Raw genomic sequence first — 27,023 nt, forward strand, 5'->3', positions numbered from 1 at the left:
GTTTTTTGTTAACTGTCTTCTCCTTTTTAGAGAAGCGTCACATTAGCCGTGGAATGGTTTTAGGCTATTTTTACTTTTCCTTTACCCTTCGAATACAACACCCCTAGATGCTAGAGGCGAATCCGCTATTGTCAAATAAACAATTATATTTTTAATCTGCAAAATTTTAAACGTTATCTTAGATACAACTATTTAAGAGACTATGTTTGATTGGTCCATTTTTCTAGTTACATTATAACCAAATTTGTAGTATGGCTTCCAAACCGATTAATATCCGCTGGAATAGAACCAGCCATACTGAAAAATTATATATAGCATCGTATTGCGGACAATTTTCCACAAATTTTATAATAAAATAGAAATTAATACCAGTTTTGTTAGGCCGGACCTTTGGGCTAACAAAGCTGGTTTAATATTGCTTTTTTTCATTTGAATATCCGCAGAAAGATTTCTGTAATACGACGCGATAAATAACTATTATGCTTTATTTTCTAAATCTTCTTTATTTTTCAGTGCAGCAAAACTAGTCCTAATAAACTAGGAATCATAATTGTTGTTGAAAGGTGGATGCGCTCAGGGAGGGAGGGGACATTGGTCTGCGTATTGCAGTAGTCCCCAAAGTTATATAATACCGTTTTCTTATTTATAAGCTTAATAACTTCGGGTACTTTTATAGAATTTTCATTGGTTGGTTTGTTAAGTTAAGTGTCGAAACGTTTCAACCCCTAATTGTAATCTACAGATAAAATAATTTTGGATATCATAATTGGATATGAACACCAATTTATTGGCCATTGTCTTATCCCTTTAGATCCCTTGGACACTTCTGAGAAAAGGGAAAGGTAATATGGGGAAGTTGAATTTAATACAGGTATTAACCAAGACGTTCAAACATTAAAAAAATATAAAAAATAGTTTTGATTCTAAAAAATAGAGATAGTATTAAACTTTAAGATAAATAAAAGTGAAAATAAAGTTAAAACATAAAATACAGATTTCTTAGTAACTTCATCTTGATAAAATATTTCTTAGGGTTGGGTAGGAGATAGACTTCCCTTTGCTCTTACATAGATAAAGGAGATTATTTAAAATTTTTGAAACCCCTTAGCAAGCCTAACAAATTTTTTAGAATTTGGCTCATTTTCTTTTTGAAAAAGAAAATTATAGTACTGGACAATACATTACACCAAAAAATAGTATTTCATCTCGAAAGTTAATAAATTTTTTAACTGGTTTGTATCATTTAACTATTGCCAATATCTCAAAGCTTACATGGAGAAAATTTGAAGCAGCTTACAGAGACTATATAATAATGACGTCATACAGAAGAAATGACCAAAGATAGGCCAGTAGACATTTTACGATAAGTCATAACAATGTATACTGGCCTATCATAGGTCATTTGTAGTATGACGTCATTTTTTTTACAGGAACAATAAGCTGTTTCACAAAATTGATATTTAAAATATATCTAACAGTAAGGTGCGCACACCCAGTACAAACCACAAACAACTAGTATCTTGATAATTAACAGCTCTGTAATATTAAATTATTAGATATTAAACAATAATCAAATCTCCGAAGTAATAGTTTAGCAATCAAATTTGTAAAATTAATTTCCGGGATTGCGCAAAAAAAAGTATGGTATTATCCTCTCAGAATTTTTTTTTCAATATTGAAAATTTGAGTACCTCCCCCCCCCCCGCCAGCGAACTATGAACTCTGGCCGCAGCGCTCGGCTCCCTAGCCTGCCTAGCCGTAGCGCTCGGCCCCCTTGCCTGCCTAGCCGCAGCGCTCGGCTCTCTAGCCTAAAACCTAACCTACCCTAAAATAGTTGTTCGTCGGTAGTCGGGGGGGGGGGAGGGGGGGGGGCGGTTACAAAATTGAAAAAAAATTCTAAGAGGATAACGCCAAAAGTATTTGATGGAATTGATAGAAGATGCTAATTTCTGTAATTTAGGTCAGTATGTCCGTACGTAATTATACTTCAAGCACAACACTTTAATGTCGACGCTAATAGACAAAACCGATTAATGTCCGCTGAATTATTAAACTTAAAAATGGGATTCTTACATTAGATATTTTTTACACAATGAAAAACAAAAAATGGTCAAAATAAGAAGACAAGCAAGGAGCTTTACATGCTATTCTAAATAAAATGCAAGCAAATGTGTATGTGTATGTGTGTGTGTGTGTGTGTGTGTATACGTGTGTGAGTGTGCAATTCTGCATGTGCAGTAAGCATAAAGTGTGAAAATTACTTGTTGCTTATTATAAGATCATCTTATATAAACATTAACAACATAATTAAAGAATTAAATTATCTTTAATTGATTATGATATATTTAGATATTGGAAGACTAATATTTAGTATTTATTCACTTTTCATTTTTTTTAGATAATATAATCCTATGATTAACATTCAAAGCGTAATCATCTTTTTTGTTACATTGATTTAAATAAATGATAGATTTTTTTTCAAATTAACTATGTTAGCCTGTTAGGCATAGACGTCAAGGGGGTGGGGTAAAGTTGTGTATACCCCAATAAAATTTTTAAAACTCTCATTTCCTCCTCTTAAAACTTTTTAAAAATGCATTAGGATAACCCTTAAACATTTGAAACCTCTCATCTCATCACGCTCAAAAAGACTTGGACGTCCTTGGTTAAGTATCATAATAAAAATTTCTAGGACTATTAGGATTTATGTAATAAGCGTAGCGTGAATATTTCTAAGTCTTGAAATGTATTCTTATTAACCATCCTATGTGATCTTTTATTTTGGGGGATATAGTTACACTGAAATTTTGTTCAGATAGACTTATAATTTGTTTAATATAGGATGTGTAGTTATTTGATATTTGTTCATATTTGTTTGCCTGTCTGTTTTGTTGAGCTTGGATGTTGGCGTACTTGTTTAAAATAGAAATAAACTTCTTACCACAAGTCATCCAGGGCATCTTAGGTTCTGAGACTCCATAGAAACTCGTGGAAAAATATATAATACTGAAAAACAAAAATAATATTAACAATTAAAATGTATTGGGTCTTTGAACTAAACTAATAGCGTCGGAAAGTTAAGCAAAGTCTCTACAAAAGAGCAGAAACCTATTTGCTATCAGATGAAAAGGTCCTCAACCACTTGGGTCAGGTAGTTGTCTGGATTATACATCTTTATTTCTTGATTTATTATATATACTAATTACTACATTTTTTGCTAAAGGTTCACAGTACTCAATTTGCCAACATTGAATTTTGAAAAATAACGATACAAACACTGTAGTGGATTATCATATTTAAAAGTAAGTCCCATTGATTAAAGATAGTCTCTAAAAATAAAAAGTATACACTTTTCTACAAAAGGAGGGAGGGGATATTGGAATGGAAAGAACACTAGTTCCCACAGTTTAAACCAAGTTGTCTTATTCATTGGCTTTAGGTTCTTTTAATTGGTTGGTTTGTAACTAATCTAATCAAAACTAATCTGAAGAAGTGTTAATTTTGTTTATCTTCATTTGGGATGTACATTAATTATATCGTTCACAGTCTTATCCCTTAAGATCCCAGGGTCATACCTGTAGGTCATTGTCAATGACAAACTGATTGACTTCATAATTGTGACAATTATAACAGCTAACCCCACTCCACTAGACACTGGGGCACATCTCCATACCTAATTATATTATAATATTAGTTACAAATATATCCACTAGATGTCATGATAATAATAATTATATCTAACCCCACTCCACTAGACACTGGGGCACATCTCCATACCTAATTATATTATAATATTAGTTACAAATATATCCACTAGATGTCATGATAATAATAATTATATCTAACCCCACTCCACTAGATACTGGTGCACATCTCCATACCGTATCATATTATAATACTAGTTACAAATATATTCACTAGATGTCATGATAATAATAATTATATCTAACCCCACTCCAATAGATACTAGGGCACATTTCCATACCTTATCATATTATAATATTAGTTACAAATATATTCACTAGATGTCATGATAATAATAATTATATTTAACCCCACTCCAATAGATACTAGGGCACATCTCCATACCTAATTATATTATAATATTAGTTACAAATATATCCACTAGATGTCATGATAATAATAATTATATCTAACCCCACTCCACTAGATACTGGGGCACATCTCCATACCTAATTATATTATAATATTAGTTACAAATATATCCACTAGATGTCATGATAATAATAATTATATCTAATCCTACTCCACTAGATACTGGGGCACATCTCCATACCTAATTATATTATAATATTAGTTACAAATATATCCACTAGATGTCATGATAATAATAATTATATCTAATCCTACTCCACTAGATACTGGGGCACATCTCCATACCTAATTATATTATAATATTAGTTACAAATATATCCACTAGATGTCATGATAATAATAATTATATCTAACCCCATTCCACTAGACACTGGTGCACATCTCCATACCTAATTATATTATAATATTAGTTACAAATATATCCACTAGATGTCATGATAATAATAATTATATCTAACTTACTCCACTAGATACTGGAGCACATCTCCATACCTAATCATATTATAATATTAGTTACAAATATATCCACTAGATGTCATGATAATAGTTATTATATCTAACCCCACTCCACTAGAAACTGGTGCACATCTCCATACCTAATTATATTATAATATTAGTTACAAATATATCCACTAGATGTCATGATAATAATAATTATATCTAACCCCATTCCACTAGATACTGGGGCACATCTCCATACCTAATCATATTATAATATTAGTTACAAATATATCCACTAGATGTCATGATAATAATAATTATATCTAACCCCACTCCACTAGATACTGGTGCACATCTCCATACCTTATCATATTATAATACTAGTTACAAATATATTCACTAGATGTCATGATAATAATAATTATATCTAACCCCACTCCAATAGATACTAGGGCACATTTCCATACCTTATCATATTATAATATTAGTTACAAATATATTCACTAGATGTCATGATAATAATAATTATATTTAACCCCACTCCAATAGATACTAGGGCACATCTCCATACCTAATTATATTATAATATTAGTTACAAATATATCCACTAGATGTCATGATAATAATAATTATATCTAACCCCACTCAACTAGATACTGGGGCACATCTCCATACCTAATTATATTATAATATTAGTTACAAATATATCCACTAGATGTCATGATAATAATAATTATATCTAATCCTACTCCACTAGATACTGGGGCACATCTCCATACCTAATTATATTATAATATTAGTTACAAATATATCCACTAGATGTCATGATAATAATAATTATATCTAATCCTACTCCACTAGATACTGGGGCACATCTCCATACCTAATTATATTATAATATTAGTTACAAATATATCCACTAGATGTCATGATAATAATAATTATATCTAACCCCATTCCACTAGACACTGGTGCACATCTCCATACCTAATTATATTATAATATTAGTTACAAATATATCCACTAGATGTCATGATAATAATAATTATATCTAACTTACTCCACTAGATACTGGAGCACATCTCCATACCTAATCATATTATAATATTAGTTACAAATATATCCACTAGATGTCATGATAATAGTTATTATATCTAACCCCACTCCACTAGAAACTGGTGCACATCTCCATACCTAATTATATTATAATATTAGTTACAAATATATCCACTAGATGTCATGATAATAATAATTATATCTAACCCCATTCCACTAGATACTGGGGCACATCTCCATACCTAATCATATTATAATATTAGTTACAAATATATCCACTAGATGTCATGATAATAATAATTATATCTAACCCCACTCCACTTGACTCTGAGGCACATCTCCATACCTAATTATATTATAATATTAGTTACAAATATATCCACTAGATGTCATGATAATAATAATTGTATCTAACCCCACTCAACTAGATACTGGAGCACATCTCCATACCTAATTATATTATAATATTAGTTACAAATATATCCACTATATGTCATGATAATAATAATTGTATCTAACCCCACTCAACTAGATACTGGAGCACATCTCCATACCTAATTATATTATAATATTAGTTACAAATATATCCACTATATGTAATGATAATAATAATTGTATCTAACCCCACTCAACTAGATACTGGAGCACATCTCCATACCTAATCATATTATAATATTAGTTACAAATATATCCACTAGATGTCATGATAATAATAATTATATCTAACCTACTCCACTAGATACTGGGGCACATCTCCATACCTAATCATATTAGAGTATTAGTACAAATATATCCACTAGATGTCATTATAATAACTATTCTAAAATAACTTACCTTTGGATGTGAAAGTCTTGAAAACTGGCCAAGACTGGACTCCATGTAAAGTAAAGGCATTCCAACTAAAAATAAATATTTATAATTAAATAATTCTTTAGGAATTTTTAAGATTCCTAAAACCCTCTAAAAATATCACAGAGGAGAAAACAGTTTACCCAATAGGACGATTTCCTTAGAAGAGTTATAAGGGTATTTATGCAAAAAAAATCACATCCCTTGATTTTTTTACTCTCTCTAAAAATGGTAGGAGGGGAGGGGTAGAGTGTATGATTATAATCTTTATAAGAAATAAAAAAAAATAACGGATTATGTTACTTGTAGATGCAGCGCTGCACAAGTAACATGTTTAATTTTGCTAAACCTACAAGTAACATGTTAAAGGAGATAAAAATAAGGAGATAGGCAGTCAATGTTAGTTATATTCTTATTGAAAAAAAGCTTTTTAGTCATTTCTAAAGAACTTCAAAACAGAAGACTCATATCAAAGCAATGAGAGGTTGTCACAGAACATTTAATAATATTTTTGCATATATTCAAAACCATTACTAATAAATTAATCTTAATTGTTTCTATTTATAATTATATTAGTATCTCTATAGGGAATGGAGGGGGGTATTGCTGCATCTACAACTAACATGTATGAGTTTGCTGCACCTACAAGTAACATGTGTTGAGCGCTGTATCTACAAGTAACATGATCCAAAATAACTTTAAAAATTCAAAAGAACATTTTGACAAAATACTTCTAAAATGAATAAACCTACCAAACAGGAATGTAATACAGTATGGTACGAAAAAAGCGGCTCCTCCATTTTGTGCAACAAGATAGGGTATTCTTACGAGGTTTCCTGAAAAGATTATAGTGTAATTTTTTAAAATAAGAAATATTTTATTTTGGAGAGTTTTTTATCTGTTATCTGTTTGGCAAGAGGTGCTTCAAGTTCGCCAAAACTAAAATTTGTCAAATTACTTTTTTTCTTAAAATTGTTATGTTTCATAAGTCTTTTATTTTTTACAGTCTTTAAATTAAAATTTTCTCTAACATTAAGTGTAACGTCAACATATAACAAGAAAAGAATATTTTAACATTAATTAAACTTAAAACAAAAGTTTTGATATTAGTTTTTATTATTGTACGAGGCCAAGTTTTTAATGTAAAATTTATTGTTAATTTTTTAGATAAAAAAACTTATTGTTTTTTTTAAATAAAAAAACTTATTTTTTTGTTACAATTCATGATAAAATATACTAAATCTATGAATTTTAAGAAAAACTAGCTGCCAATCGGCGAAACTAAAATCTGAGCTCGCAAATCATTATGACCGGCCAAAATAATGAATATAAAAAAGCCACGGCTGTTTATTACATTAGTTTCCAAAGTTACATAAAAAAAACATTTCTTATTCGTTGGCTCAGCTACTTTGGGGGCCTTAATATTAGTTGGTTCATTAAGTTAAATGCCCAGATGTATTAATTTAAAGGGTTAGGGAAGAAATAAACTACCCCTTACATTATTTATCATTTGATTTGAAAAATACGAGGGGGGGGGGGGGCTGTGCTCACTACAAAAGAGATGAAACCAAGATTTTTGTTTTCATTTTTAAATATATGTAGAAAGTTCTAGCATTAAAAGTACTGAAATAGTTAAAGTAATAAGATACAAACTCATTCTACCAAAAAAACTCTTTTTCCTTAATTATTTTCATTAAAAAGTTTGTTAATGTATGCTACTTATTAATAGAGAAAAATATTAAAAATAAAAATAATACAAATTCAAAACATTTTAGAGCTATAGAATTTGTATTTCAATACTGCATTTTTAAAATTTTGTTGTTATATTTCTCATAGTTAATATATTTGCCTTGTATTAATTATGACCTTAAGTAATTTTTTGCATGTTTCTTATGCAAAGATAGAAAAAAAGTTTAATAAAGTGAAGTATATAAGTATTTGTGTACCTCTTGTGTTGTAGCTTTACTAAAAATATTAAGTCTATAAGATTTATTGCACTTAAAACCTAACACAATTTCTTTAGCTAAAACTTTTTCCAAGGTACAAATACAAAAAGGAGAGGGAGAGATATTACTGATTTTCATTAAATGATATTTGTCAGGGTTAGCTATTCTAACCAACAATACTACAAAAAATCACGAAACCTTATAAAGTTTCTAGTGGTATATTTTGTTTTTGTCATGTAACTGAAGATTGGTGGGAAAGAAGGGGAAGAAAAGGGGAAGGGGGTTGTGGGGAAATTTTTCATTAGAATTGTTTGTCAGAATATCATTCCCTTAGCCCTAGATATTTGTTAATTCAAGAAAGCACAAGGACGAACATGTTTAATAGAAGCTAACATATGGCTATAGAATATGTGGAATTTGTGACAAGGAAAGTATTTAGGTTGCTAATTTAGTACTAAGATATTGGTCAATACGTTACTCCATGGTCAGTGGAGGGGCTGGGGTAAAGTCATAAGGGGGTGAATGGGGGTATGGTTATATTAGCCAGCTGGGAGAAACATTTTCTTAGGGTATGCAAGAATCTCGCAAAATATCCGCGTATTCTGACACAAACGCCTAGAGAGTAGCTTTGCTAATGAATCTAGCTTAACCAATAGGGTTTAGATAACTGTATGTCCCCACCCCGTGGACCCCATGCTTACTTTCAATTAGGTCTTTAAATATCAGCCAATGGCGTCGGACATATTAACATAGCCAAGTCGTTACAAATATGCAAAAAGCAATTTGCTAGCAGAAGAAAAGGTCCCCAACACTAGATTCAGGGGATTTTATATCTATACATTTATTGCTATAAAAAACGACAACATTATATGGTTAATATCTATCCGTATATCTTAGACTTTGAGTACAACAAATATTAGTAGTCTATACCAGTACATGTTAGTAAGTTTATTTATTTATCTAAAACTTTGGAGGATTCTTATTTAGAGACATAGTACATTACATAGTATTATAGTACATTTTATTTTAATAAATAAGTAGATTAGGCAGAGCACCATAACGTTATAATTAATAGAGTATTATCCTTAAACGTCGTTGAAGGGGGAGGGGGGCTTTAAATTTAAGAAAATTGCAGTCGTTTAGAATTTCTACGCAAAAAGGTACTGAAAAACAAGGGTTGTTAATCAAAAGGTGAAGGAAGCGAAATATGACGTCGGATTACTTAAATTCTTTATCAAAAAAGGGACATGCAAAAATTGTTTTATCCCTTTAGCTCTAACAGGAGCTGAGATAATATGGGGGTGGGGGGGGGGGGAGGGCTGAGTTCAACGTGTACGAATTTTTTAATTTTTAAGTTGTATATTGTTTTTTTTGTATAGAATTTAATTAGAACCAAAAACAATCTTATTAATTATCCGGAGATAGTCCATTAAGTGGAGATAGTCTGCAGCATATTAGATGCAAAATGACATAAAATAAATGAGTTGAAATTCTTAGCTTACTTTAAAAGAAGAGCGTACGGACTTCCAATAAATATAAAGAAGATATCATAATAAACTTCAGAGAGGGATGAGAAATTGGACCATGAATTACACTGGTACCCAAAGTTTTATAGCCATGTTATCTTATTTATTGTCTCAAAAATCTTTAATACATCTGTGAAATTTTTAACCATTAATTTCAATCTGCTTGAAGGGTATTTTGTAAATCATAATTGGGGATGTATAAATAATTCATAGTCCATTGTCTTATCCCTTGAGATCCCTGTTAAAATGATAATTACCTATTCCAACAGAGAAGCCAATGATTGTGAAAATATACTCCGCTTTGTTACTCCACTTCACTCTAAATAAATAATATTTATTTCTCGTATTCATTCGAATCCGCTGGATAGGAACCGGTTTTCATCTGTACGAAAAAACTATGTCTAGCATCGTATTATATCCAGCTTTAATTCTACGAATATAAAAATGTACAATCATAAGAATAAAACCAGTTTTTTTAGCCGGTGCCTTCGGAACCTCGGGGCTAAAAAACTGGTATTAATCTCATAATTATACATTCTTTATCCGCAGAAAGCTGTTTATGATACGATGCGAGAAATACTATTATCGCATCGTATCATGAACAGTTTTCCGCGGATATAAAAATGTACAATTATAAGATTAAAACTGGTCTTAATCTTATTATTATACATTTTGATGTTTGTAGAAATCTGGATAGAATGGGATGCTATGTACATATAATTTTTTAGTATGGATAAGAACCGGTTCTAATCCACCGGATATTATTCGGTTTCGAAACGTAACTGGAAACATAAAGTTAATACCAGTTTTATTAGCCCAGGCCGGATATTAAAATTATAATTGTTTTTACAACTTTTACTTTAGCTATCCACGGAAAACAACTGACTGAACAAGAATTTGATGGTAAACAAGGATGTAATATCCATAAAAGCGAAGCGATGAAACGGTAGGACAAACGGACATTAACACTTGAATAGTGTCAAAACTGAATAATCAGAATATAAATGTATGAGAGTTGATGCAAAATTGTAAGTAAATTTGTTGAAAAACTGCTTGAAACAAAATAATGTTTATGGACATACTTACATTTTTAGGACTTAATTATAGAAATGCTTCGCTTATAATATTTTACTTTGTTGTCCCAGAAATCAGTATACAAAAAATCAGATCAATCGGATAATTAGATCATATAAAAATTTGTTGTTAAAAAAGGAAAAAAAATCAACATGTTTAAAATGGACGTACGGACATTTTGGTAATGATTATAGAGTTGCTACGCTTTCTAAATCGTACCTAACTACTGCAGGAATCACAATGCAATGTTTGAAATCGATAGGACAATTATAACATGCCTAAATTAGCGAAAAAAGCTATCCGTTACGGACGTACGGACCGACCCTAATTATAGAAAAGCTTTGCTTTTAAAAATAAGAATTAAAGAAAAGACAACATATAGTACAACACAATTGAATAATGGATTTCCTGGTTCAATATTTTTATTCGAGTTTTGTAAAAATATCATATCAAACAAAAATTCTGTGAAAATATATTTTCGGCGGCCTTCCTCTAATAAATGAATGTTAATTATTTTACCTGTCTATGTAATCTTCATCTGATAGATGTAACTGAAACAAATAAAAGCCATTCAATATGTAGGTCAGACTAAAAAATTTTACCTAATTGCATTTGTCATGTAATTGTACTATAGTCTTTAACAAAAATATACACTCTCAATGAATAACTCTTCAACTAAATACAATGAACATTAGAGTAAAACAATAGAGGGGGGGGGGTTAAATAACTGGATGTTTCCACCCCGAGGACCCTGTGGCGTCTTTTTATTGGTTCTTTGAAAAGCAACCAATTGCGTCAGGAAAATTAACACAGCCAAGTCGCTACAAAAGAGCAGAAATCAATTTATCAGCAGACGAAAAAGTAACCCAATAGAGGATCCAAGTAGTTCTCTGGTTATATCTATATTTATAGATTAGTCCAATTATAGCGTTACATTTAGGGCTAATAGGCATGATGACGTTACTTACAAATTTGGCTTTATAGCTGTCAGAATAATTTTAATAAAGATGTATCTAAGAATAGCTTATTAAATATAAATGCTTTACTACCTGTGAAATACTTTGTTGTCTTTTATGGGTCCTCGTTCTTCCATTCCTGTGACCTAAACACATTTTTGATGAGGTTAATTAGATATTCCCGCAGGGTTAGATGCTAATTAGAGTAGTTTTAATCATTACTGCATAACTACTAACTAGACCACAAATGAGTATAACACTTACAGATGAAATAAAAAATCTATAATACAAAGTAGAATGATGTCTGTCCGTCTGCCCGTCCGTCTGTAGCTTAAGATCTCGGTAACCACTAAACCTATTGGATTATACTCTTCAGGGTATTTACCTACTGGTATTGTGGTGGATTTGGCTATTTTCTTGGGGGGTGGAACTTCCTTAACCCCTGCAAAAACAAAAATTCCCCACCCCATTTTTTTTGCAGAAGATTTCCTTGGTCCTTTTTTTTAGGTTGTTGAAGATCTCCCTGGTCCTTTAACGAATTTCACCTTAATTTTTTTTATTACCTCTGGGGGCAAAGCCATTAGAGGCTAGGGGCGAAGCCGCTAGTTTATACATAAAATAATAATTAAAAGTATTGAAATAACACATGATAAAGTAATAGGATCTGTGTGTGTCTGTCTGTATGAGTGTGTTTACCAGAGGATCTCGCTAACCACTGAACCGATATGGTTCTCATTTACAATGTAGCTTCTCATGGTTCCTGGGAAGCATTGTAAGCATTTTGAGGGAGGATACCACCACCTCTCTAGAGAAATCGACACAAGAAAAATATTACCCCTCCCCTCAAAAATAGATTCTTCTTTTAGAGACTAAAATTATGAATTTGGTGGGGGGAGGAGGGATTGAGTTCTCCCACCTAAACTAAGGAGCCCCCTAGAGGCCTCTAGTGGATACAAATTGAATATTAAACAATAACTAAAAGTAGGTAAAGAATTTATTTGTACAGAATATTCTGAAATCATGATGGTCACAAATAAATAGTTTTAAAAAGATGGCATGTTGCGTGGTTTTAGGAAAAAAAAGGCTAATCTTAAAAGAACAAGATTTGCGTGTGTTAAATACATAATTATATTTACTTAAATTAAATTATTCTTTTTAAAAGTAATTACAATTTAATAAAAATAATAAAATTGAAATTTTCTAGGGAAACGATTTTATTACATTTAAATTTGCCAAATTGAAAAAATCTAATTGTTTATTAATTGATATTAATTAAAATATTTTTTTCTTTTCCCTCTTACATTATACTTGATTAATAACTTCCTACAGTGCTTTCACAAAAAGTGCCATTTGAGCAATGATGCCCCTCCCTATTTAAAAAAAAGTTGGCTGGTTTTTTTCTGATGTTGGAGTTCTTAAACCTTTAGGTGGCCATACCTGAAGTGGCCTAGTACTACGGGGCTTCCTATGGGACCCAATATGAATTAACCTGAAGTAATAAATAAAACGAAACATTACCTCACACATTTTTTTTTCAGATTTTTTAAAAATCACGGGGTTGGGGTGTTAATAGTGTAATCAACAAGGTACTGTGTTTAAAGGCCCCACATAAACTTCCACTTACAATATTCTACCTTAACTTTGGGAACTGAGACAATTTACAGCAATTTTGGAATAAAATCAATTTCCATATGCAACATAGTGGGTGTCCCATAGTGTAGTGGTTAGCGCACTACGCTGTGGTTGGGAGAAATAAAGTTCAAGTCCTCACATAGACTTTGCACTTGGTTGACCAATGCTGTCGCAATTTGTCAGATTATAATCAAGCAACCTTCCCTGAGATGCCCTAGGGTTGTAAGGAGGGAGATTTGTAGGGAGTTAGGATTCTACAAATCATGCAGCTCTAACCATGCTTTCCCTCGTCCATGCTCCTCGTATGAGAGTGCCATTAATTAGAGTGGCTTAATATGAAACACCTGCCAAAACTCTAGGCCAGGGTGGTGTAATAATTGAGTAGCTTCCACGAGAATTGCGGGTCAGCTTGTAATGTAACATATGTAGAATACAATCAGCTGTGCGCGAAGCTTACCAATCCCAAAAATATGCTATGCCTCCACTCGATCCTATTTCTTGACCACCAAAACCCTCCCACTCTTTTCCCTGTTTGGAGAAAAGCCTTATTTTTATCCCATGGGCTCTAATTTCTACGGGGTCCTAGCCCTGCATTTACTTCACCCAACCTCACCAAAAATAGGCACCATAACGTTTGAAAAGCCTGCCCCTATCCAAACTAAAACGTAATAAAATTTGATCTTACTGTACGTCCATATATAAAATTTTGCATATAGATAGCATCATCATAACATAACCTTTTTGATGTTCAACTTTTTAATAAATAATTCAAGAGGGGAATAAATGAGTTTAATTTACAGCTCATGCATACAAACACGAGTTTTCTTTTATAGAAAAAAATGAAAAGATATGCATGTTACAAATACTATTCATAACATTTACTAAGTATATTTGCGATTACTTTTATTTAATAGATTTTTCCAATTTTTAACATTTACAAAAGGGCCTGCTTTATTGCTTCAAGATCCATGTCAGATCTATATAGGAAATAAATGTCTATAAACGAGCTCAAGTTTTCCAAGGAATAAATGTTTAAAACTCATAGTGCTCCAATAATCCATAATAAACTCTCATTGCCCAGAATAATAAAACCCAATATTTTTCTTTATTAAGAATAAATTAATTTTTTTTATTTCATCTTGCTATTTACATAATATTGAAGTATTTTATTACTATTCTTAAAAAAGAAAATTTAGATTCATAATATAGTAAATTTAAGAAAACTTAGTTTTAAAATGAGTTGATTCTAGCGCCCCTCCCTAATGTGTCCAAAATTTGAAACAAAAATTAAAAACATTTTAACCCTTTCCTGACGGTTATAAAAAAATATATATTGGAAAATAAATTCCGTAATTTAAATTGCATTTTTGAAAGAATGAAAATGGCTTTATTATAAATACGTATTTGAAGATTAAATTAAGAACCAAAGAAAATGGAAGAAAAAGCAAGTTAGAGAGTTTTTTAAAAAAAAAACAAGAAAACGCTAAGGCAGAATGTTAATACGTTCATAGTATCAAAGGTTTTTATTATATAATAAATAACTAAAATCAGCCTTAGTAGTTACTTGAAGTAATCTTTATGTGTAAGTTAATATATTAATCTCTTTCTATTCTAAATGCATAAGAATATTTTAAGCTAGCGGATGTGTACCTAGCATCCAGGGGCTCTCAATTAAAAGGGGCAGAAACAGGCTAGAAAAAATAGCTCAAAACCATCTGAAAATGAAATAGCCTAATACCATCATGGGACCTATTTAAAGCCTGCCTAAAATAGAGAACCCAATTGCTTCAGTAGTTATTGAGATCTTAACCTTCATAAAAAAAGTGGAAAAACATAATTTTGCAGACAGACTGACGGGCCAATTGAGATGCAGAGTAGATGCTCATCACCCTGTAAAATTTTACCAGGGAAAATTCATCTTTCTATCAATTAAATGACAATCAGAGCATTACGGATAGACTGACAGACCAGGTAAATTATATAATGGATGCTTATTTGTAAAGGAGAACCATATCGATTCTGCGTTTATAGAGATCTTTTAGTACAGACAGACACACACACACAGAGATCCTTTTACTTTTTTTAAGGACTATAGGCTAGACTTCTATTTTCAATAGAAGAAAAGGCACATTTCCCTACAGAAATTGATGTCATCTGGAGGGTTACAGACAGACTAACCGACTAAATAAGGTAGAGAGTAGATATTCATCTATCAGGAAAATCTTCTCTAGAAAAAATCAGTCGTGATCATCTATCTAATTTAGAATTTAATAAATAAAATTTTTACATTTTAAATTAAATGCCTTGCAGGGTATTTCCGACAGGCTGATGGAATAAGTAAATCACATATTGGATGCTTAAAGGTATAGGGTATATTCTCAAAAATTAAAACCGTCTATCTTTAATAGCAGATGGTGAATTATGTTTTACCCTCAGACGGACATTTCTAATAAAAGAGGGGCTTCGCGTAAAAAATATTATATTTAATAAAAAAGCAAGGTCAGCCAAAGTGAGGATTAGGGTGCTTTCCCATATCGAGTGCATATTGAGCATTGAAAATACACTTCCATATTTTAGAAATAAATTGTAAATTAGAAGGGATAGTTTTTTTGCATAAGCCTAACTCCTGCAGGGGGCCCTAACCCACCAAGGTTTACCCTTGATGTGCCCTTACTCTTGATAAGATATTAATTATAGAACATATAGAATTTCTTAGAAATTTTAAAGCTAAACAAGGATGACATCATTTATAAGTCCTTAGTAAAGCTAATAAACATGGAAATCTTTACAATAGAATTAATATAATATCTTTGGTAATAGATGCATATCAAAGAATTCCAACAGACGGACGGACAAAGTAAGTTCATCAGTATGGGGATGTTTTTAATTCCAGCCATTGATCTTTTATAACTGAAGAGAAATTCACGTTTACTTCTTTACGGTTTCTTTCAGACAGACAGACAGACATTTCAATTAGAGTACCAAGAAACATATGATAACATCCATATACTTTGTGAAGTTAATAAAAATCTAATAAAACAGATTGACAATATGGTTAAAACATTTAGATGTCAATAGAAATATATACAGTAAACTTAAAACATAAAATACCATAAAATCTAATTACTAAAACTTTAGCATAATAATTTTTCCCAATAACTCGGACCCTAAGGTGGCCTGAGGCCGCTTCGTCATATCTTAATAATTGCATTAGTCTTCTACCTTTCCAGTACGGATATTTAATATTCTCAAGAGCATTACAGACCAGCGAACAACGTGAGCTGTAGGCTAGTACTAATATATAGTTATGTTATGTTTGTATGTCCTTACATTCAAGGTCATGCTGTTAAGTAACGATTGACTATATCAACGGATATAGAATACGTGAATATATTACCAGGTAAATTTTCTTTTATCAATTTAGGTTGCTACAATGGTCCTCATTTATTGGTCAGTTTGTTTATCCAGTAGGAAGTGAGAAGATATAGTAAAGGAGGTGGATGTGGGGTATCGTTATTTTTGCCAGTTTCGAGTATCACTTTATTAGATTACATGAAAATCTGAACATAAACATCCAATTAATAATATATCAATTTTTATATCATTGTATATGCAATGGCATTTTTAAAAGATTCTGTACACAAGGACGCAATAGATACGCATTCTAGACTCCGTAGCATATAAAATACGCATCCTAGAGCATTGCCTGTGCTAACTAGGCAAAATATTGTTCTTTTTTTGTACCTTCATGCGAAAAATGAATAATATTATTTACTTATTTTTAAGAACACTAGTGAAGCTTTATGCAACCTTTTTAAATCAAATAGTTATAAAATAATTAGATGATTAGAAAGATCTCAAAAACAGCTGAGCCAAAAGGTTATCAAAGTAAAACGTGAAAATTAACAGTTGATGAAAACAAGATTATTAAAATTACAAATTGAGGTAAAGTAAGTTATAGAGCAGCTGAACATTTTAAATCATTATTAAAATATTTATTTATCGCATCATATCATAAACAGCTGTCCGTGGATATTAAAATGAAAAATTAATAGATTTCAACCAGTTTTTTTTAAGCTCCAAGGGTCCAAAGGCCAAGGCTAAGTACTGGTATCAATCTTATGATATTTATTTTAATATTTGTGAAAAAGGGAGGGGGCGGTTGTGACACTTTTTGAAACCAAAACTAAAGTAATTCAACTTAAAAGAAGAGTTCCAGCACTGAAATTTGGAATGATAGTCGCTTTGAAGAGGTACAATATGAAACTGTGAAGAAAAGTGGGTAAAACCGCCGTTACGGCCGTTTTCTGCCAAAAACAATTCGGCGATAGTGGCGGTTCCGCCGCCGTTTCTTCACAGTTCCACATTGTACCTATTTAAAGCAACTGCCATTACAAATTTCAGCGGTGTAACACTTTTATTTAGTTGAGTTCCTTTGACTTTCAGTTTTGGTTTCAAAAAGTGTCACAACCGCCTCCCACCTTTATAATACGATGCTATACAGGTTTTTACTTTGACCGAGAACCGGCTATAATCCAGCGGATATTAATCGGTTTCAAAGCTATTCTTTAAAATATGCTTACCGTCATATGTCGGCGGTCTATCGTCTCTGTTATCCATTGTGCTGTTATACTGAAAAATAAATTTATAACTAATCAAAAATTACACATACAATATATAGACAACCAACTTTCAATATGATTTTGTATAAAACAAGGATGACAAGTTGGCAACATCCATTTAAGCGAAACTTTGAAATCGAAAATCAACATTTGTAGAGTGTCAGAACTAGTAAAGCGGATTAAAAATGTATAACGTATTAACAAAATTGTATATAAATTTGTTGAATACTTGTTGAAATAAGTGTTAATAAGGACCTTCGTTTAGAACTCTATTCTAGAGTTCTCTCGCTTATAATAATCATTTTGTTGTTCTAGGAACCATACTTTCAAAAATCAGATGAATAAAACAATTATATCTAAAAAAGTTAAAAACCAAAATGTTTTAAATGGAAGCAGTGACTTTCTGGTTAACCGGTTAGTCCTATTTTGATAAGTATATTCATGTGTATAAAAATATTTAAGAAACCACTGGTGCCAATACTTTGTCGTCAATATGGCTCCTTAATATGAACCTCATTTATTGGTCAGTTTGTTCATCCACTATGAGGAGAAATGGAAGGATAGGGATTGTCGTTATTTTAGCTATCTGTGTGCATCACTTCATCAGAGAGAAAGAAAATATGGTGCAACATCCATATAATTATATATCCATTATTACATTACCCATAACATAACCTCAAATATAAATCACATATTTAAAATGCTCCAAGCCAACGTATATATTACTCACTAAAACTTGTTTTCAAAAACTAAATTAAAACTCATGAAACAAAAAGAGGTAGAAAAAAGAATGAAAAACATTTTTATGCAATCTCCACAACATAAAATACACCTTAGTCAGCATCTTACTTAGGAAGGACTAACAATCAAAAAAATGTAAAACTTGTCATGAAATGACGTCCAAGCTTTTTTGGACAGTGATGAAATTAGAGGTTTCAATGGTTTGAGGGGGGGGGGGGGGAGGTATGTATTTTTTTAAAATTTTGAAGGAGGTAAATTTGTAAAATGAGGGGTTTTAAACTGTTTTTAACCTATTTTTAAAACGTATATAAAAAATATACTATGACACCAGTAGAATGAGACTGCAGAGCCTAAATTTGAATTAAGTCCCCAATAAACTTTTTTTGGGGGATTTAAATATTAATTTTTACATTTGCCGTGATCATTTTGATTGAAGCAAAAGGTCTTTTTTTTATTTGGGTAAAATTCGTAGCTTTTAGAGTGTTTTGCTTCATAAATATTGCATTCTGGTATAGAGTAAAATTAGGCCTTATGATTTTACTATAAAAATTCACTAAAAAGTTAATTCTTTATAATATATCAATGAATTAACATTAACATGTTTGTGTTCTCTCACTTATTTTAAAAACTATTACATTTTTACGTACTTAGTTAACTAAGATATTTTATCAACAAGGTATATTTCACTAATTTGACATTTCAAATAGAGTATATATATGGTTAAACTTTGAGTGTGTTAAAAAGACTGGCTTCTTCTACAGGTAGTTTGTGCTTCCTTCTTGTCTGGTTGTCCGCACGCGCAGTATGCATGGTTGTGGTTTATATTTTTCGGAGGTGTTACAAAAGTTGTAACATGCTCCCCCCTCTTTATGAGGCCAACGAGGCAGGAACTTACAATCATTCAGTAACCTGGATTATCTTTTGTAGATTTAGAAGTTATTTTCAAAAGTCGTCTTCAACATAGTAAATGTTTTTGTTTTCAGGTTTCGATGACAATATGATGATTCAACCAAAATTGCAAGGTAGAAGCTCGCGGAAAATATGAATAATTTGAAGGAGAACTACAACGAACAATTGTGAAGAAGTGGCGCTGCTTCGTATCATTATGATTAGTTTATTACATAGTAAGCAATATTATATATTACAAAATATTAAAAAATGTTAATCAATATCATTTTCTTAATCAAAGGGAAATATTTACTATTTGTATTTAATTGGTAATTGTCACTAAGCATAAAAAATATCAAAATTAAATCTCTTTTTAACTTTAGTTTTGTTGCAAAAAATTTGATTCAATTTTTTCATTTTAAGTTTTTCATTAAATTTCATTTATATTTAACATATATAAATATATAGTTCACATATTAATAAATGTTTAAAATTACATAAATTTTGTATCACAAATTGGCGAATTAAATTAATTTTGTATCACAATTACTGGCGAAAATGTTTGAACGATGAAAAGAAAATTAATTAATTTTGCTGTACACATGTAACATAATTAAAAAATAAGAAATTAAAGAATAAAGATAAATAAATGTCGCCAAAATTATAGCATATACTAATTGTTGATTATAATTATAATAAGAATTGAATATCATAATTATTGTTTCTTTGTTTTGCTGTTTTTTATTTGTTTTATTATAACCAAATAAAGTATGACAACTTGGTTATTAGATTGATTCGTACAAGTATTTAATTATAAATAATGGTTTATTTGTCGGTTTATAACAAATTTCCTCAATCGAATAAAGAATGGATTATTGATTGATTTACATTTCGATTATATTAGCCAATTAAAGAATGAATTAACGGCTGATATATTTTACATCAACTAGATAAAGTTTGAATTATCTTGTTGTGATTACGCAATTTTTATAAAAAGTAAATTACATTTCGATTCTATGAGCCAATTAAAGAATGAATTAACGGCAGATATACTTTACATAAACTAGATAAAGTTTGAATTATCTTGTTGTGATTACGCAATTTTTATAAAGAGTGAATTATAAAATGCTTAATTTAGGGACGCAGGTTTATAAAGAGTGAATTATAAAATGCTTAGTTTAGGGACATGTCAATAAATACCAGCTTTAATATTTTATTCCTGATTAGGATTGACTTAAGGAGATATAAACACTGGTTCTTGTGTATTAGCTGGTGTATACATTGCACTCCTTCTTGTATAACTTAGGGACATTAACCCTATAACTTTATAATTTGAGCAAACACATTTGTAAAAAATGTAATAATATGGCGCTGATAAATGTTTGAGTAGAATCACCCCCCAGAGTGAGATGGTTTAACAGAAACCAGGTTATGTCTAGGTAAAAACCTCGAGAAAGGGCAAGGTTTGTAGATATTAATCATGCAGGCTTTGTCTAAAATTTTCGTCGTCAAAGGTTGTCTTGGATACCTTAATAGGAAACAAAAATAATTTAAAACTAGAAACTTGAAAAGCAAGATCTTATTATAAAATCTTATCTGGTATCTTTAAGCCATTTTTTAAAAAAGAAAATCAAGACCATTAAAGAAGATAGGAACAGGGAAACTTAACTCCACTACTCATTTGATCTTTGAAATGAATTTAAAAATTACGTTTACTTTTATGTAATTGAAATGAAATATGTCTAATATTTATATACATGTGTATATTATGTGTATATACATGTATATATAATACATGTGTATATTATATATATGTATGTATATATGTATGTATATTTTGCGTCTCGAAAAGGGGTTGTTGTATTTCATAATGTACCTTGATATTTGGCGCTCCAATAAACGTAGTGCGCACTCGAAAAACCGGTAATTTTATACCTAAAGGGTTGGAACTTTTTGGGGTTTTTATTTCAAAAATATTATTTATGTACATTAATGTGCAATTTCTATTACTTTTTCGCGATTTTTTGGTATGTTTTTAAGCGTAAAAACGCTATTTACTTGAAAAATCAGGAAGATAGTATTTTATGAGCGCACACTGTATTGTTTGTGTGAGTATTGTAAAAACATTGACCACTTTTGAGATTTGAATTTTCTGATATTCACGAAACCCAACTAAAAACCGTTACAAATTGTTTACAAATATAAGACCATATCGATCGTTATGGTAATGTGTAGACAAATACTTTCTGAAATATTTATTCCATATCTGTGTATTGTGCAGACATAAGAAAATAAAATAATATATCTTAATGCAGATTGGTTATGTAATATATATATTTACATCTGTATTTATATAGATATATTTTTTAGATACATATTATAAATTTACGTATTTTTTAAGGGAAAAAGAAACCGGTGATGAGATCAAGTACAACAAGATGAATCTGACCTCGGATACTAGACAAGCGGTCTTCAATGCTTTATTGGGATTCAAGGTGAGTTTTACCTTATATAATTCTTCAATATTAGGTACAATCTGAGATGTTTTATAGAGGATGGTCGATCCTGAAAAATAAGAATATTTTTAGGGAGTTTTATATCCAATATATAACTTGTTATGAAAAAGTTTTTAATAGTTAATTTTTTAGGAAACTTATGGACTCGATGGACTTGCAAGAGATTTTTATATCCAATATACAACTTGTTATGAAAAAGTTTTTAATAGTTAATTTTTTAGGAAACCTATGGACTCGAAGGACGTCAGGCTTGCAAGAATGAAGTTAACGGATGGTTACTTCTGGTTGTTTTTGTACTTTCATGTTTCTTGGTAAGATAATTTACAAAACACTTTTACTGGCTTCAAAAGCAAATACTTATAATTATTATTTTACTTCATAATAAATAATTAATAAGTATTTTGTTGTGTAAATATAAAAGATGCGGTATAAGCAAATAAAAACGTTTATTTATGTATCATAAAGAATAGTAATTTGATTTAGTTTAATTGCGTAGATAAGAATCAATTCCGCAAGCAAAAAAAGAACCTTGTGAACGAAAGGGGAGAAAAATTTTTCATTCAACGGCTAGGCAAAACTGTAAGACTCAATTATCTTGCCGCAATCGCGGACGTGATTAGTTACCCTTTTTTTTATAATGTTGGTAACATAATTTCCTAACTAAATTTTATATATTATTTATGGTACATAACAAAGAATAATTTTCAAGCCTTTATTTTCTTACACACACAAAGAAGTTTGGGAACTAGTTGTTTAACAACAAAAGATAATATACTAACAATTGTTTGTAGGAAAAATAACTATTAAATGTTAATTTGATGTAAAGTTAATAATAAAATAATTGTTTTGTAATTGACGTTTTTCTTGTATGTCAATCATTAATTGTTATCTATTATAAAAATGTACAACCTATTGATATGTTATTAAAATTCATTGCACGTAATAAAATTTAAAAATAAAATAATATTGCAAATTTGTTTTTAACTTGCGGAAATAATATGTAATAATGTAATATAATATTATTTTTAAATAATATACGGCGGGCCCGCATAGCTTGCCCTGGCACAGAAACGCCTTTTTAGAAAGTGCGTACCGTACCGGATAGGTTTACCACTAAACCATTAGGCTAGCTATGGATGTACTACAAATTTTTACACATTATGTTTGATAAATATCGTTTTAGCGTATTTTAAATATATTTTAATAATTACCTTTTTATGTTTTTGTAGTTTTTTGCCTTTATACAAGATAGGTAGGACACGGGGGTATTCAGGGTTCCTATAATATTAAAAGATTAACATTAAAGATATAATTGTTCTTTTTTAAAAAGACATTTTTCAGTATGGAGAAAAGATTTTATTACAAACATGAAGATGGCTGTCTTTTAAAATATAACAATATAAAAATTGAGCGAAAATAATTTCTGTCAAATATTCACCTTTAAGTCTTTTAATAGTATAGGATGTGTGTTATTTTGATGATATAACTCGATGAGTGCGTTATCCTTCCGTCTGAAAGAAAAAGGCAATTTTATAAAAAATGTTTATGAGGTTTGATAATCTCTACAATTATTTTTTTATTAACATTCAGAATATATAAACCATAAGTCACAATTTTTGGGGAAATGGTTTAATAGATAATTCAAATTACATGCCATAATAGTCACAATTATAATCAGGGAAATGGTTTAATGAGTATGATGTATAACTGTCTATCTATATATTTATAACTTAGGATGAAAAGTTATAAGAAATAGAGACAGACATTAAATTATTATACAAAAGATAGAGTGAAGGGGAAAATAGGTAAGGCTATATTATAGCCATATTTTAGGGGACAATTTATTAAAAAGGATTTAAATTTACATTTTAAACTTTTATAACGTCTACCTATTTTTAATTTTCTGTACTTGTTTGGTATACCAAATTTAATGTTATTAAAGGGAAATAAACTCGTTACATTAAAGCTTAACACAAATAGATATAACGCAAAATTAACGTCAATTAAACTAAAGTATGTTAGCAATATGAGAAAGAATGTTGTATTAAAAATGAATTTAGTAAAACTATGTAAAGACTGATAGTTATTACTGCTATTAATTTGTTGTGTATTATTTGCAAAATTAGTACTCAAATCATTTTTTTCAAAAAGATGATGTCGATAAATTTTCTTTTCAAGATTGATTACATTAACCTTATTTGATAAAGATATATCAACAGAAAGATTTAAAAAAGGGACTGACTTACTGAACTTACTATCTGTAATGTTGATAGGGTTCTCCAAAGATACATCAACAGAATGATTTAAAACAGGGACTGACTTACTGAACTTACTATCTGTAATGTTGATAGGGTTCTCCAAAGATATATCAACAGAATGATTTAAAACAGGGACTGACTTACTGAACTTACTATCTGTAATGTTGATAGGGTTCTCCAAAGATACATCAACAGAATGATTTAAAACAGGGACTGACTTACTGAACTTACTATCTGTAATGTTGATAGGGTTCTCCAAAGATATATCAACAGAATGATTTAAAACAGGGACTGACTTACTGAACTTACTATCTGTAATGTTGATAGGGTTTTCCAACATAGTATCATTATTTACAACAGGGACTGTGTAGTATGGCACACTATTTGTACAATTAAAAGAGTAATTTTGTGCATTTTTAGGACGACGCTTTCTTACGTGTCTTTTTCTGACCTTTTTAACTTTTCTAAAAAATTGTTCTTTAGACATGCATCTACAGGGTGATCATATAAGTCTTCAGCATAAATGTCAAATTGCTCCCAGTCAACATCTACCCTTTTTATCATGTTTTTCTGTATCCTAGATTCTTTGGATATAAAACTGTCAATGGAAGCTTCGTGGGTACGCAAAAAATTTTCAAAGCCGAAAAGCGTAAGCTGGCCATTTTGCATGGCAGCGGTCGAATTAAGCAGGTGCCGAAGGTCATAGGGAATATATTTATATACCGCACTAATAATTTTTCTCTGCTTTTCCCGCTCAGAAATAATAGTGTCAGATATATTTTCAAGGTATTTTTTGTATTCCCATAAAATGGACATAACGGATTTAGAGGAAGGTTTAAATTTATAAAATTTTTCCTCTACTTCAAACATGTTTGTAATTGACCCATTAAGGACACGATTTACTTTATTTAAATATTCGCTAGTAGGGAGATCTAACGGGTTACCCCCAGCCATTTCCAATTTTTCTTTGATTTCCTTAGATATGGACATGTGAATTAACATATTATATTCACATGGGCTAAAGTCCGAAAGATCAAAACTATCCAACTGATTTAAAAAAGCTTTTAGCCCTACTGTTTCTATGGACATCAATTGACGATGGATAACTCTTTGTTTTTGGAAAAGTTTATCTGCATTGTACGTGTTTTTTCTATTTGCTAAGAAAGGGGGCTCAAGGTTGTTAAAGGTGTTACACTTTAAATGAGGGGCGTTGTAAGTATTCTCTGAGTTTTGTGCTTTAAAGATTTGTTTTATTTGTTGGCTAGTTTGATCTAATAGCAATTCTTTGTTTATTCTATCCAACCCTTTAGCCTTATTTATATGGTCCTCTATTGAAGAGAGAAGTTCCCTAGCATGAATTGTGGATAATCCCGTAGGAGATAAATCTCGTTGGTTTGACCTGTAGACGGGAATATCAGTTGTAGCGTAGCGATAATTCTGAGGGCCAAAACTAAGTATAGGGTTTAGGCTAGGAGGGGGTTGGCTGAAATCATTCCTTATTGCATTACTAGAACCAACCTGCAGGTTGGATATGTCACTTGCCATTTTGTTAAGACTACTTACAATTTCTCCCATATTATTTTTTAAAGCATTTAATTGATCTTCATTATTAGAATTGGAGTTGTGGGAATTAACTGGTGGAGTAGGGGCCGAAGGGACTAATAAAGGTGCTCTAGGTGTGTTTCTTACAAATCTTCGTCCGAAAGTTCTCCATCTATCCCTCATACCTATAGAACCTTCGTCATCGCTGACGTCATAATCTCCTCTATCCATGACTTATTAAAAGCAGTATGTAGCCTTAAATATTTATATGGATTTAGGGACGAATTCAAAACGGATATTTTTTGTTAAAAATATATATTATAATAACTGACAAAATTTAACATACAATTATAGCAGTATGACGCTATGTGTAATATGTAAAAAATCGTACAGAATTATATAAATTGAATTAGTTTAATAATAACTTTTACAAACAATTATAGCAGTGTGATGCTATAGTACAATATATAGGTTAGGTTATAAAAGGGATTTGTGACTTTAGATATGGTATATAAATTGAATTAGTTTAACAATAACTTTTACAAACAATTATAGCAGTGTGATGCTATATTATAATGTGTAAAGGTTAGGTTATAAAAGGGATTTGTGACTTTAGATATTATATATATACTAAAATGAGTCTTTTTATGAGGGACTGAGTAAGGACAGTACCCCGCGGGAAAAAAAATAAATTTTTATATAAAATGAATATATAAAAATTGAATAAAACTTACCGGTTCGAAAAAGTCGACGGTGGCTAAGCCTCCATATTACATTTAATGTACGGACAAACTTTGTGGCGGCATGGCTGGTGATGTTTCCTATTTCCTATCCTGTATTTGACTGTGAGTGGTTGTTTA

At 30.6% G+C, this 27,023-nt stretch overlaps 1 protein-coding gene across 4 annotated transcripts in view; it reads right to left on the bottom strand.

Moving 5' to 3' along the window:
• LOC145328869 (sodium- and chloride-dependent glycine transporter 1-like) overlaps nt 1-27,023 on the bottom strand; it is an 81,548-nt gene that overhangs the window by 36,224 nt on the left and 18,301 nt on the right. For all 4 annotated transcript variants that reach the window (XR_013882665.1, XR_013882666.1, XM_080172790.1 and 1 more), the window contains exons 3-10: nt 18,180-18,228; nt 12,058-12,110; nt 11,528-11,559; nt 10,192-10,253; nt 7,215-7,298; nt 6,448-6,512; nt 3,576-3,673; nt 2,942-3,006 (exon numbers count right to left, since the gene is read on the bottom strand). Coding sequence is in view for 2 of the 4 variants with exons in the window: in XM_080172790.1 (XP_080028916.1) it covers nt 2,942-3,006; nt 3,576-3,673; nt 6,448-6,512; nt 7,215-7,298; nt 10,192-10,253; nt 11,528-11,559; nt 12,058-12,110; nt 18,180-18,228 (508 nt within the window). In the remaining 2 variants the exon portion in view is untranslated. The remainder of the gene's footprint in view (nt 1-2,941; nt 3,007-3,575; nt 3,674-6,447; nt 6,513-7,214; nt 7,299-10,191; nt 10,254-11,527; nt 11,560-12,057; nt 12,111-18,179; nt 18,229-27,023) is intronic.

Source organism: Acartia tonsa, chromosome 9, assembly GCF_053477335.1.
Source record: "Acartia tonsa isolate MP-2025a chromosome 9, ASM5347733v1, whole genome shotgun sequence".
Taxonomy (NCBI): domain Eukaryota; kingdom Metazoa; phylum Arthropoda; class Copepoda; order Calanoida; family Acartiidae; genus Acartia; species Acartia tonsa.